We start from the raw sequence: 13,548 nt of genomic DNA, 5'->3' as shown, positions 1-13,548 counted from the left end.
TTTAACAAAACTGACCTGCGAAGATCCGGGGTAGAACAGGTCTTCAGCGACCCATGCTTGCTGTAAAATGCGACTATGCTTGTCGTAAAAGGCAACTAACGCGATGGGGTGGTCTGGCTCGCTGACTTGGTTGATGGATGTCATCATATCCCAGTTGCATGGATTGATGATCATGATGTCAATAACTGGATTGTCTGGTCCCGATTATTTACAGACCGCGAGTGCGGCGTTTAACAACAAACAAACAAACAAAACATAAACAAAACTGTCCTGGGCTTGCGGTCTTGTGCTATTTTCTATCCCTGGTGTTTTGTAGTAAGGCAGGTAGGGACACCAACTGTTCCCCATATCTGTGGATATTAACTTTTAACAGATGTGATTCAGGTAGATTAGGAATATGTGGTATGTTTCATCTGCAGGTACGGTACTTTGGAGTAATAAATTACGTGAGGTAGAGTGTTTGGAAGTAAGGCGTTTGGGGATTATTACCATAGTCATCATAATATATAAATCTCCATTCAACGCATCATAACTTTGCCTGAAGTTGTATTTCTATGTATATAACTGCTTCTCTGTGTCCTACCTCTAGTTAATGGTCAATTTTTATTTTTGTAATGATATGCTTATGAACTAAGTTTGATAATTGCCTAGCACTGTAATGATGCTGAGATTCTTAATGGTAGCTGATTAAGACACCTTTCTGATATGTTATCTGACAAAGGAATTGTGAGTATTTCATACATAATCGAGTTCCTTTTGATATTCCTTTGATAATGCTTGTTTTCTTCATCAAGCAGGCCACATTACACAGTCAGTTGATATACCAGCATTGAAACCTGGATCACAGCCACATTCTCCTCATACGACACCTTATTAATTTTTCAGTTTTTGTTTCAACTCACTGGTGCCAAAAAACTCAATCAGTAAATAATATAAGAATTTTTTATTCCCCAATTGCTTTAACTTTGATGAATTAGAAAAAAGATTCAAAATCTAACAAAAGGTCATTCAGTGTAGTTAACTTTTAAATTTTTATTGATCAAATGCATTTATATTATCTGGCAACTACAAACACCTTGTGAGGACTTTCTCGTCAGGGAATACATCTGTAAACATATTAAACATTTTGCACTTAAATATATTTTTTTCCCTCTTATCAGACCCACCTGAACAACTTATGATCAATGAAATTTAAAAATGTTACATTTATGTTTGTTTTTGTATGACTAAACCTAAACTTTGATAGTTAGCAAAAATCTGTGAACAATATGTGTTGATGTTGATTGTTGTTTAATGCTGCACTCATATCCCAGCTATATGAAGGTGGTCTGAAAATAATTGATTCTGGACCAGACAATCCATTGATTCAGACATCATCAGCATCGATGTTTCGTAATTGGGATATGATGACATGCATGAACAAAGTCAGTGAGCCAGCATAGTCACCCTGTGAATAATATAATACTGTGGCCTTACTTCGATAGCAGACCCGTGAAGATCCTGGGTAGAATAGTCTTCAGCAACCCATGATTGCCGTAAAAGGCGACTATGCTTGTGGTAAGAGGCCACTAAACGGGATCGGGTGGTCAGGCTCGCTGACTTGGTTGATGCATGTCATCGATCCCAATTGCATGGATCGATGCTCATGATATCAAACACTTGATTGTCTGGTCCAGACTCGATTATTTACAGACCGCCGTCATATAGCGAATATTGCTGAGTGCGGTGTTAAACAACAAACCAAACCAAACTTTGATAGCTGAAAATATGCATAACCTACATCTCCCAACTCCTTGAAAACATTCTTGTTATTAGAATCAAGAGAAAAGAAGATTGATTGGTCACAATGTAGGACATGACTGATTGTGTGTGGGTTGTTCCTTCAAGGTGCTGTCAAGCGCTGGTGTGCCTGGATCAGAGTTGGTCATTATTGCTTATGTGATATTGAGTAAAACAATACCCACTCACTCAATGAAATAATATTGCTCTTAGTAACCATGAATGGGTCCCCTTTGGGTCAAGCTTCTCCAAAGAAACTCACACCTTTAGAATCTGTATTAGTCTATCTCACAGTCCCTGAACCATATTATTTTCCCTTCTGCCCAGCCCTTACTGTAATGCTGTAGCTTTGAAAGAAGCAAGTTCAGATTTTCCAAAGGTTCAGCTTCTGAATCTACCATCTCACTGGGGCTCCCTTTCAATTTAAATGTAGCTGCTTGTTTCTGTCAAAGTTGTTTTTTTAGAGACTATGTGTTAGTCTAAAGTCTGTATGTTTGCCAGGAATTTGCTGACGCTTGTAGTTACAATAACTGGAATCGATTTTAGGTAACGTGACTTTAAGAAGAGACCCATTTTGGTTACTTTATGTGATAAACAGACCTTGTTAGTGTCTGTGGTAAAGACAGAGACATGATGGTAGTGCCCTGGTGCTCTTGTTTGAAGACCCATGAAGATCTGAGTTCGAATGTGTATCAGTAACCCATGCTTGTCATAAGAGGCGACTAACAGGATCTGGTGGTCAGTCTCGCTGATTATCTTGCAAATCAGTAGATTGATGCTCATGATGTCAATCACTGGATTGTCTGGTCCATTATGTACAGACTGCCGTCATATGGCTGGAATGAGGCTGAGTGCAGCGTTAAACAACAAACAATATCTTGTTTTGAGATAAGTTATGTGGTAGGGGTCAAGGTAACAACAGTCGGTGTTTATTTAGGATAGTGTGACTTTAAGTAGAGCCTTTTTGAAGATGTTAGTCTCTTCGGTTCCAAATAGATTGGATGTTAGAACAGGGATGGTCTTGTTTTGAAATAGAAGTAGGTTCTGTGGTAGGGACAGAACAACAGGTGGTATGTTATAGTTCCTTACCCAGACTGAGAGGTTCTAGTGGATGAACACTCAAGCAGGGGCAGACTTGTACACCGAGGTCACACTGTGGCTGTACAATGCATATACTCAGGTTGTCATCAACTTGAACCTCAAGGTCAAGTTGGTAACTCATTTACACACTGGCAGAGAATAGTAAACGTTCCTGTTCATCTGTACCTCAATGAATACATGGGCACGTGCGACGTCCATTGTAGGCCTGGGAACACCTGGGAGAACAATAGTGCTTGTGTGTAAATACTACTACAATAGGAATGGACTCTGAAGAGTGCAGCAATGAGGAAAGTTCTAGTTTTAATTCTAGAGGTATGTTCAGGTGACATGGGGCTGACTATACCATGAACCAGCATCTATTTTACCTTGTGATGATTCCTGGCAGACTAGGTCCTCAGTACGCTGTGTAATTATCTAGACTGTTCAAGTGACCAAGAAGTCTCTTTCACCATGAGTATGTGTATTGGCCAATTAAAGTAACATTAAGACTTTTAAATCACTAGGAATAAGATCATGTTTCATAGGGCTGATGTTGCTGTAATGAAGTATTTAAAATGAAGTCGGATTGTCTGAGATTTGTAAAATTCTGAAACTACTCATGGACAACCACTTTTACCTTGAGGTGCATTGCATCTCTGAAGCAGATCAATTTTGAGAACTGGTGAAAAAACAACCTTAATTTCTAATCCTGTTTATGAGCTTGTGAGCGTCAGCTCTTTATTCTCAAGAGTCATTGATGTCAGGTTGTCAGTTTTAAAAAGTAAATTAATATTCAGTGTTTGAAATTGATGATTCTCCTGGGGTTCTCGAGATTTTATGGTATGGTATTTGAATCTAGGGACCCCCTAAATCTTTCTCTTTAAGTTTGGGTTCTGACAAGGTAAATTTAGACCAATGATGTTATTCTGGAAATGTTTTGAACCTCTGACCATATAAAATGTTTTCTAGTCTGGTTAATTTTTCCTATCAAACTAAGTGACCATTTGAAATTCATTCAATTTGTTGAAACTTAATAAATGGAAACACCATGCCAAATCTGCAACATTTATCAGTTTTGTGACTGGGGTGTAATTTGTATTTCAATTCTTGAAAAAAATCCACAGTACAATCAGCTTCAGTGGATAATGGTCTGTGCTCGATGCGTCAGTGCTTTGTATTTATATCTGGAATCTATGTGCCCTTTACCGTTGATATTATGTAAATCAAGAATTTAATAAATTGTGGTGAGTCTTTATTGCAGCCAAACCCTATCGTGATAAATAATGCATACAATTAATTTTGTGAGACTGAAATCCAGAAGGTCAGTGCCATAAAGTGATAAATGTGCTGGAGAGAATATTTGCATTAACGTCAGAATTGATAGGCAAGGGAAATTATTCTGTTTAGTACAGGTTAATCCCATGTACTGGTCTCCCAAACTCTTCAGTCACTGAAGAGTTAATTAAGGTTATTTAAGAAGCATTAAATCAGTGGATTGTTCAAGGTTCAAGCTTAATCATTGTAATTATGGTCTGTATAAGGTCTTTTCCATACATTATGATGTATTTCAGTCCTAATTTAGGTATGTTCATGTCAGTGAATCACACTTTTCATTGACCATGGCCCTAATTCATCCTGGCGGTAGCACACTGGTACAGGGTGCTGCCAGGATCTGCTAGTCTGGGGTTGAATCACAGAATGGCCTTGTTTATGATCCTCTGTTTGTCTGGTTGTGGTGGTTGTGTCCCGGGATGATGATAATTCTGTAGATGATGATGATGATGATGATGATTTCTTTATGACCTGGCTGATTCTGTGTCATATACTGACGGGGTGGATGGCTGCTCATGCCACCGCTTACTATAGGCCAGATTCTGATAGAATTTGGTCAAGATGCAATTCATAATATAGCCAACAGGTTAAGTTGAGAGGGATGATATTTCTTTTGTTGTCATGGAACATAACTGAGTTCTTCACTAAGCAATTTCATGACGATGTGCCTGACCTTTTTCCATGCACACATCTCCCTTCAGTAAGCTCCCTTCAGTAAGCTCCCTTCAGTAATCTCCCTTCAGTAATCTCCCTACAGCTACAACAAGGTGTCAAGCAGCTTGTAATTCACAATTATCAGAGTTCTGCAATGTATAACTAATATGTTTTTTCTTGTTGCAGATGCAAAGAGTTACCAAAGATAAGTGTCTGGATATTATCAACAAATTTGAACCTTCAAAGGAGGGACGAAGGAAAGGACAACTTGGCATTGATGGTAAGGCCATTTTGTGATCTGGGTGCCTTGTGCAAAACAACCTTAGCACTACCGCTGTCGTAAGTCTATGTAAAGGTATGGGAGTTACCTTAGTGCTAAGATTGCTTTGGTACTTGGTGTATAAGGCATTGTCAAACACTGTACAAGTACATCACCACATACACACACCCTTTCTTCCTCCACCTCAAATCCCTCCCTTCTCCACACAGAACCCTCATTTCCCTACCCTCCTAATCTGAAGGTCTTCAATCATGCTCATCCATGACCCACCCACACCACTCCAACCTACGCCAATAGTCCCAGTAATTTCATTCTTAGTCCTATTTTTTGCCCCACTCTTCGTTAATAATCGTACACAATAAAACAAAGTGGCCAACCACCTCAAAGCTTTACCAGCATGTTTTCCTGCCAATTATCGGAAACCATCTCCTCCTTGACGTCAGAACCTAGATCCCACATGTTGAAGGTAATGCTTGCTATGACACTGCATCTTCAATCTTTCACTTACCATGTGGACTAAGACACAGCAACTCGGCAAGAATGACCTTCGCATTACCCAACCAGTGACATTTCTCCATTCAACTTATTGCTTCAACCTTTATGCTGCCTTTATGCATCATTTATAACCGGATCACGATTCAGTATTTCCTGCAAATTTTAAATTGGTTGTCATTTACTTGCACAAGTCACTTGCAGAAAAAGAAAATGTAAAACATTTCTTCTTGATTATATGACGTGGATGAAGAAGAAAAATTCCATCACCAATTTTTTGGTGTTACATGACCGAAACTCGATCAGCTTGAGTCCTGTGTGTTAATATTGACTACTCATTGTCGTCGGGTTTTGTTACTTATATAATGACATTCTGTATGTCTTTTGAGTGGATGATCAGTGAGGAGTTTAAGCTATTGATGGTGACAAATGATCTCCTTGTGACAGGGTTGCCTCAGTTGGCCATGCCGACATTGTCACCTTGAGGATGGAGACTGACATGGCCATGGTGTTGCAAGTGGATGTTGATGGCACTGAATGACAGGTTGAGGTGTTTTTACAAGCCCTTGGTGCCAGAGCTAATTTTAAATGACATGGTGGTGGTATTCTATTGATTCTCTCAGCTAATTTCAGATGTTGAATGATGGAGTTGAGTAGCGTAAGCGTTCAGATGGCGAGGATGAAGATGATGGTTTTGGAGATGTAGCCATCATGGTTGCTGATGCTAGTCCCCTCCTTTCTACCATGTGTGGGGTATCCTGTGGGTGCTCTCTTGTATGCTTGAATCAGTTATGTTCATTTGACGAGAAAGCTTTATCAGACATATGACAGAAATGGAAAGTTTAACTTGGGACATTCTCTCATGGCTGGGAGAAAGTGGTTTGTTTCCCAAGTTTCCATGATTTTTTTTGTTGAGTTTAATTGTGTGCATCCCGAGTGCATCCCGGGTGCTTACCCGTAGGGCAGGACATGCTTACCCTTTTCACAAGCACCTGACCCAGCAACCCATTCAAATAATTTTCATCACTATTTTGCCTTTTCCCCCCAATGGAATCTGTTGCACAAAACAATAATATTTGTACTTATATTGCACTAAATTCCTCACACAGGTGTATGCTCAAAGTGCTAGCATTATTACCCCAGTCAATGAATGAGATGCACTTGATTTTTTTTTTCATTCTGAGCTCCCGGGGGAGTATACAACCCAAGCTGCCTGTGAGGCGCTAGGAGGTAGGCGGACACATTATCTTCTCAGGATATTAAATATAAAACATAATCAAGACAGGTTATTCTCTGGCATTGATGGTTTCTATTTAATATCCTGTTGTACAGACTGTTATAGAATCTTTCAGAAGTATCGTCAAAGCCAGCTTATCTGCCTCCTCCATACTGTCAGTTATTCAGTCTTTGCTCCTGGAGCTGTAAAGCTGAATTATGTTGTGTAAATGGGGTTGATGGGATATCGTATTGTTGTCACAGCTCCCAGAAAGTTTGCATCATACATCTTCAGGTTCATTATCAGCTTTTCAAAAAAGAATGTAATATGTTTATGATATGCTAATATTTCATTTGTTAATGTTTGCACTGGTTTGTTACCTTGTAGATTTTTTGAAAGACATATTCATAAAAAAATGGAACTTTAAAAAGTGTCATAAAAGTACCTTGAATAGTAGAACCATATTAACCAAACCTGGTACGTGTTCTAAGAACTGACTTCAATATTTATTTGTGTTTATGCCAGTATAAATGTGGAAAAAAAGGTGTGCTTGCTATGCAAAGTGTGCACACAGGTTTTTACGTTAATGACTCCATAAAGGCAAAATTCTTTCAATTCTTATAGATAAATACCTCAACAATAATATCTTCACCAACTGTTTATTTAATCATTAACACACACAAAAGTGTAGACAGCAATACGAAGTAAGTGACATGATCAGCGCTATAATCCAACTGCCCTTTACATTAACAACTAATCAAAACACAGTAGCCCATTAGTGGGCGTATCCTATTTATTTTCTTCTTTTTTTTAAACCATTAACGCAAATGAAATTGCATGGTTCGCCCACCAAATGCCACGGGATCACTTGCGATTTATTAATACCAGAATAACAGTAATTTTCAGCAATTGATATTGATATTGTTCCATTCACACACAATCAACACATCAACATATGCACTGTGTACATTAGTTCCACAAAATACATGAAATGTTTGAGAAAATTTCTTCCAAATGATGGCCCCAATCATCTTTAGAAAGCCGATGCAGCCTGAGGTATGGGGACTCTACCTCCTTCACGGCGAAGACGCAGAGAATGCGTCCTCCAATGGATGTCTGATTTCTATGCCGACAGTGCAAACAGGCCGAGCCAGAGGCACCACACATTTGTACCATGCCAACTCAGTGGTAGTCGCAGGCAATTGTAGACCCATTGAGCTGTCATGATTAGTTCTGTGATGGGATATTGCCATAGGTTCCACATAGTCGTGATAAAATGTGTGCTGATAGGGGAGCGTGGGTAAATACATCCCAAATAAGTCCTAACGGTTGTTGAATTGATTTGATGTTCTGATGTTGTCAGATGTAAGCTTGATGTGGTGTAGGAGATCTCCGACTTTTGGTTGAAACCTGGTCAGATTCCCAAATCTGGGTGTGGAGAGATGGACACTAGGAGAGGAAGAATCATTGCCTGCCTTTCTAATAATGCAGTAGTTATAATGAAGGGAAGAAACTTAAATGTGTTTGACATTGATCGGAAGCTGATGTGCATAAATACAGCAAGTACGGTATACTTTATATCAGTTTTATAAAAGGAAATTGTAGAATAGGAAATTGTAGAATTTAAGGTTGTGGTATAGGTGTTTGTGTCGCAAACAATACTGTCCACAGGTGATTGAATAAATAAGATAACAGGCTAGTACAGAGGTGGTTTAGAAAGGCTAGCTATGTCATGGCTTTTTAGCTGGAATGGCTGAAAACATCAATAGCTTCTCTCTCACAGGACCCAATCAACATCAGTTGACTGGCACAAGTAAGGTCACAGGGACCATCCATTGTGTGCAATGAGCCAATGACCCAGCCAGACTTCCGGGTGCTGACCAGAATTCTCAAGAAGCGGGTTTTGGTATCGCACTCTGTAGTCTGTCTGTTATTGAGGTGAAGGGTCCATGTCTGGGAACTTTGTACTAATCGTTTATTGAAGATTGGTCAGATGTGAAGTATGTTGACGATTTCCGTGTTGGTATGGCCTTGTTGAAAGCGAGACAGCGTGAAAGCTTCTGTTGTCCAACACTGGTTCTAATTTGTGAACATTAATAAAGCTCTGGTCCTGCCAGATCCGTGAGAGGTTTAATAGGCGAGTGAGAAGAAGGCTGAATGTAGGAATATTATATACAGACACACGTCTGCTTGATGATCCTGAAGGGTTTATGGCAGTGCTGGAGATGTCACATGTCTCCGACTTCATTTGTCTGGACAGACGACCAGACAGGTCAGTCTTGGAGTGGCAGCACCTGGATATTGATATCCTATATTTGTGGACGTCAGTGTCTCCACTTGACCTTTATAGATAATTGCTACTGACCCCCACAAGTTCTCCTGCCACAGCTTTCTGTTCAAGCATTTAAAACTTGAATTTCTATTTATCATTATTAGAGAGGGCAGGACATGTCTACCCTTTTCAAAAACACCTGGTGTCATCACTGATTTTAAGCGTCCCATTCAAATAATTTTCATCACTATTTTGCCTTTTACACCCAATGGAATCTGGTGCGCAAGATAATAATATTTGCACTTATATTGCACTAAACTCCTTACACAGGTGTATGCTCAAGCGCTAACATTATTACCCTGGTCAATGGATCAGATGCACTTGATTTTTTCATTTTCAGCTCACCGGGGGTTATGGGAGATTTGTAAACTTCTAAACTCTCCAGTGAAAGATACAAGATTTTTAAGCTAAAATTTACAGCAATTAGGATGTGTGATTTATGAACAATCGAAACTTGACACATCTATGCCAAGATGAAGTCAAATAACATAATCTTCTACGACTCAATAGTCACAGGAAATGGATTTTGTATACAGCGAAAACCACTTCAATGAAGTTAGTTATTTTCTTAGTGAAAGCATCCAGATTAACCATCTTCAGAATTAACGAGGTAATGTGTATGGAGCTTGTGGACAGTAATCGTGGATGAAGGTCAGGTTTCCAGATAAACAGGGTTTAGTTTTACATGTTTCAGTCTGCTGCTTGATTTTGACAATGCAGCTTGGGTCCACGTCTCTCCCACAGACACCAGAGCATATATTTAATAAAACATTCATCACCCATTCCACTCTAGGTACCTACACTCATCTCTTCCTCAGCAGCAGGAATGAAGACACTTGAGGATTCCTTAATACTCAGGGCTTCTTTATACAATTATATAATTTCTATTTGACCTTTATACATAAGTTTATTTTGGAGACTGTTTGTCTACTGTAGTGCTAGCTAAGCCAGACTGCAACTTGATCACTCTATATGACTTTGGGATGACCAGAAATTATCATCAGTGGCCTTGCTCCTCCAGACAATATGTTGCCGACTAGATATAGTCACTCATCTGCTTATCCAGAGACTACTGAACATGATTGTTTTCTGCACAAAATTAATAAAAGCAACAACACTCTTTACATAATCATAAGAAATCTGTAAGTTATGTTAGGTAAACGTGCACTTGTCCAAAATTAACCTTTGAGTTATATATAAGTTGGATTGAAATTCGGCCCTGTTCCTCAAAGCAACTGTAGTGAGTTTAAATTTAACGTAACATCAGCATTATTTCAGCCATCTGGCAACGAGAACAAGTTGATATATATTCAATTGTGTCATGAATACAAAGTTATATTTGAAAATAGAAAAAGTAAACTTAAGCGAAATTATGTATAATTACAACACTAGCACAAATGGAACCGATAATGAAATGATTTTTCAGTGATCATTATTAGTTGGCATGTTTATTCAGATTACAGCATTGTGTCAAGTGTGCCACACTATCAGCACCAGCCAGCCAGCCCTCAAGGAGACCCAGTGTGATCAATATAGGATAATTTACTGGACCACTATTACAAAATGGGTCACTGTATCTGTATCTTTTTTACCAAGCCAGCCTCCTGTGAGTTCCAGTTCTCTCTCTCTCTCTCTCTCTCCCTCTCCCTCTCCCTCTCCCTCTCTCTCTCTCTCTCTCTCTCTCTCTCTCTCTCTCTCTCTCTCTCTCTCTCTCTCTCTCTGTGTCTCTCTCTCTCTCTTCCCCCCCCCCCCCCAACTGCATATAGCATCCCCTTATTGAGTCAACCACAAACCAAGTTTGCTAGAGGGTTCAGACAAAGATAAGGGGAGATCAATAGAGCGTTAGTTTTGAGCCAAGTCAAAAAGACGATGGAAATCATCAGGTCCTGCAGTATGGTTTGATGAGGCTGAAAAGGGTGAAAACTGAAATAGACTTGCCTGCTTTCAAAGTCAGGTCCTTTGGTAATGTGGTGAATCTGCATTGCGTGACAGCACCAAATTGATGCTCCTGGAAAGATTGGCAGGAAGATTTAATGGACAAGTTGATGCATGCTTGAATAGATGAATGAACAAATGAATGGATGGAAATATGAGTGAATAATTGAATAGATAATGAATTGGTGAATGAATGAATAAACTCTGGCAAAGCAAGATTACATTACCTAGTGGACATTGCTAGTTTTCTTTGTTAGACACACAAATTTCACAGTATTAATGAGAAGGCTTACTATAATAACTTCATAGCATTGCACACTGGATTAGGATGAATACTCACCATACTTACGTTTAGTAAACAGCTGAGCCAAGGATGTCAAGTGCAGGATAGATCCCCTGGTGCATCCATGACTGCTGTACAAGACAAGTATAAGGGGGATCTGGTTGTCACAGAATGAAGGTTGCAGCAATAATTCGCAATTACGTGATGCAGGTCCATAGCTGGTTGTGATGGATGAATGTTGGATTATGTTTTTGTTATCCAAATGGGGATTCTGAGTGCAGACTAAGGAGGATCAGTTGGTTTGGGTTTGTGACCTTGCAGCCTGTGTGTCATCGAACCCTGATGGCGTGATGGTGTGGATTGCTGATGGTTTGCCTGGATCAGACTTGATTCTTTTGTTGTAACTGTACTCCTCCTGTATTCCTGATTGGGTTGGCCTGGAGGTTGTGGAACTACAACTGTACTCCTCCTGTATTCCTGATTGGGTTGGCCTGGAGGTTGTGGAACTACAACTGTACTCCTCCTGTATTCCTGATTGGGTTGGCCTGGAGGTTGTGGAACTACAACTGTCCTCTTCCTGTATTCCTGATTGGGTTGCCCTGGAGGTTGTGGAACTACAACTGTACTCCTCCTGTATTCCTGATTGGGTTGCCCACGGAGGTTGTGGAACTACAACTGTACTCCTCCTGTATTCCTGATTGGGTTTACCACTGTGGTTGTGGAACTACAACTGTTCTCCTCCTGTATTCCTGATTGGGTTGGCCTGGAGGTTGTGGAACTACAACTGTACTCCTCCTGTATTCCTGATTGGGTTGCCCACGGAGGTTGTGGAACTACAACTGTACTCCTCCTGTATTCCTGATTGGGTTTCCCACGGAGGTTGTGGAACTACAACTGTACTCCTCCTGTATTCCTGATTGGGTTGGCCTGGAGGTTGTGGAACTACAACTGTACCCCTGTATTCCTGATTGGGTTGCCCACGGAGGTTGTGGAACTACAACTGTACTCCTCCTGTATTCCTGATTGGGTTGCCCACGGAGGTTGTGGAACTACAACTGTTCTCCTCCTGTATTCCTGATTGGGTTGGCCTGGAGGTTGTGGAACTACAACTGTACTCCTCCTGTATTCCTGATTGGGTTGGCCTGGAGGTTGTGGAACTACAACTGTACTCCTCCTGTATTCCTGATTGGGTTTCCCCACGGAGGTTGTGGAACTACAACTGTACTCCTCCTGTATTCCTGATTGGGTTGCCCACGGAGGTTGTGGAACTACAACTGTACTCCTGTATTCCTGATTGGGTTGGCCTGGAGGTTGTGGAACTACAACTGTACCCCTGTATTCCTGATTGGGTTGGCCACGGAGGTTGTGGAACTACAACTGTACTCCTCCTGTATTCCTGATTGGGTTGCCCTCGGAGGTTGTGGAACTACAACTGTACTCCTCCTGTATTCCTGATTGGGTTGCCCACGGAGGTTGTGGAACTACAACTGTACTCCTCCTGTATTCCTGATTGGGTTGGCCTGGAGGTTGTGGAACTACAACTGTACTCCTCCTGTATTCCTGATTGGGTTGCCCACGGAGGTTGTGGAACTACAACTGTACTCCTCCTGTATTCCTGATTGGGTTGGCCTGGAGGTTGTGGAACTACAACTGTACTCCTCCTGTATTCCTGATTGGGTTGACCTGGAGGTTGTGGAACTACAACTGTACTCCTCCTGTATTCCTGATTGGGTTGGCCACGGAGGTTGTGGAACTACAACTGTACTCCTCCTGTATTCCTGATTGGGTTGGCCTGGAGGTTGTGGAACTACAACTGTACCCCTGTATTCCTGATTGGGTTGCCCACGGAGGTTGTGGAACTACAACTGTACTCCTCCCGTATTCCTGATTGGGTTGCCCTCGGAGGTTGTGGAACTACAACTGTACTCCTCCTGTATTCCTGATTGGGTTGGCCTGGAGGTTGTGAAACTACAACTGTACTCCTCCTGTATTCCTGATTGGGTTGCCCACGGAGGTTGTGGAACTACAACTGTACTCCTCCTGTATTCCTGATTGGGTTGGCCACGGAGGTTGTGGAACTACAACTGTACTCCTCCTGTATTCCTGATTGGGTTGCCCACGGAGGTTGTGGAACTACAACTGTACTCCTCCTGTATTCCTGATTG

At 40.8% G+C, this 13,548-nt stretch overlaps 1 protein-coding gene across 4 annotated transcripts in view; it reads left to right on the top strand.

The window, feature by feature from the left end:
- The window catches only part of LOC124145834 (inactive phospholipase C-like protein 2), a 230,190-nt gene that overhangs the window by 141,669 nt on the left and 74,973 nt on the right, over positions 1-13,548 (top strand). For all 4 annotated transcript variants that reach the window (XM_048385568.1, XM_048385567.1, XM_048385570.1 and 1 more), the window contains exon 8: positions 5,032-5,125. In XM_048385568.1, coding sequence (XP_048241525.1) covers positions 5,032-5,125 — 94 coding nt within the window. The remainder of the gene's footprint in view (positions 1-5,031; positions 5,126-13,548) is intronic.

The sequence above is a fragment of the Haliotis rufescens genome, unplaced genomic scaffold (assembly GCF_023055435.1).
Source record: "Haliotis rufescens isolate VD_foot unplaced genomic scaffold, xgHalRufe1.0.p SCAF_6, whole genome shotgun sequence".
Lineage (NCBI taxonomy): Eukaryota > Metazoa > Mollusca > Gastropoda > Lepetellida > Haliotidae > Haliotis > Haliotis rufescens.
Note: the sequence above shows the minus strand (reverse complement) of the source record. Positions and strands in the feature narration are given on the sequence as shown.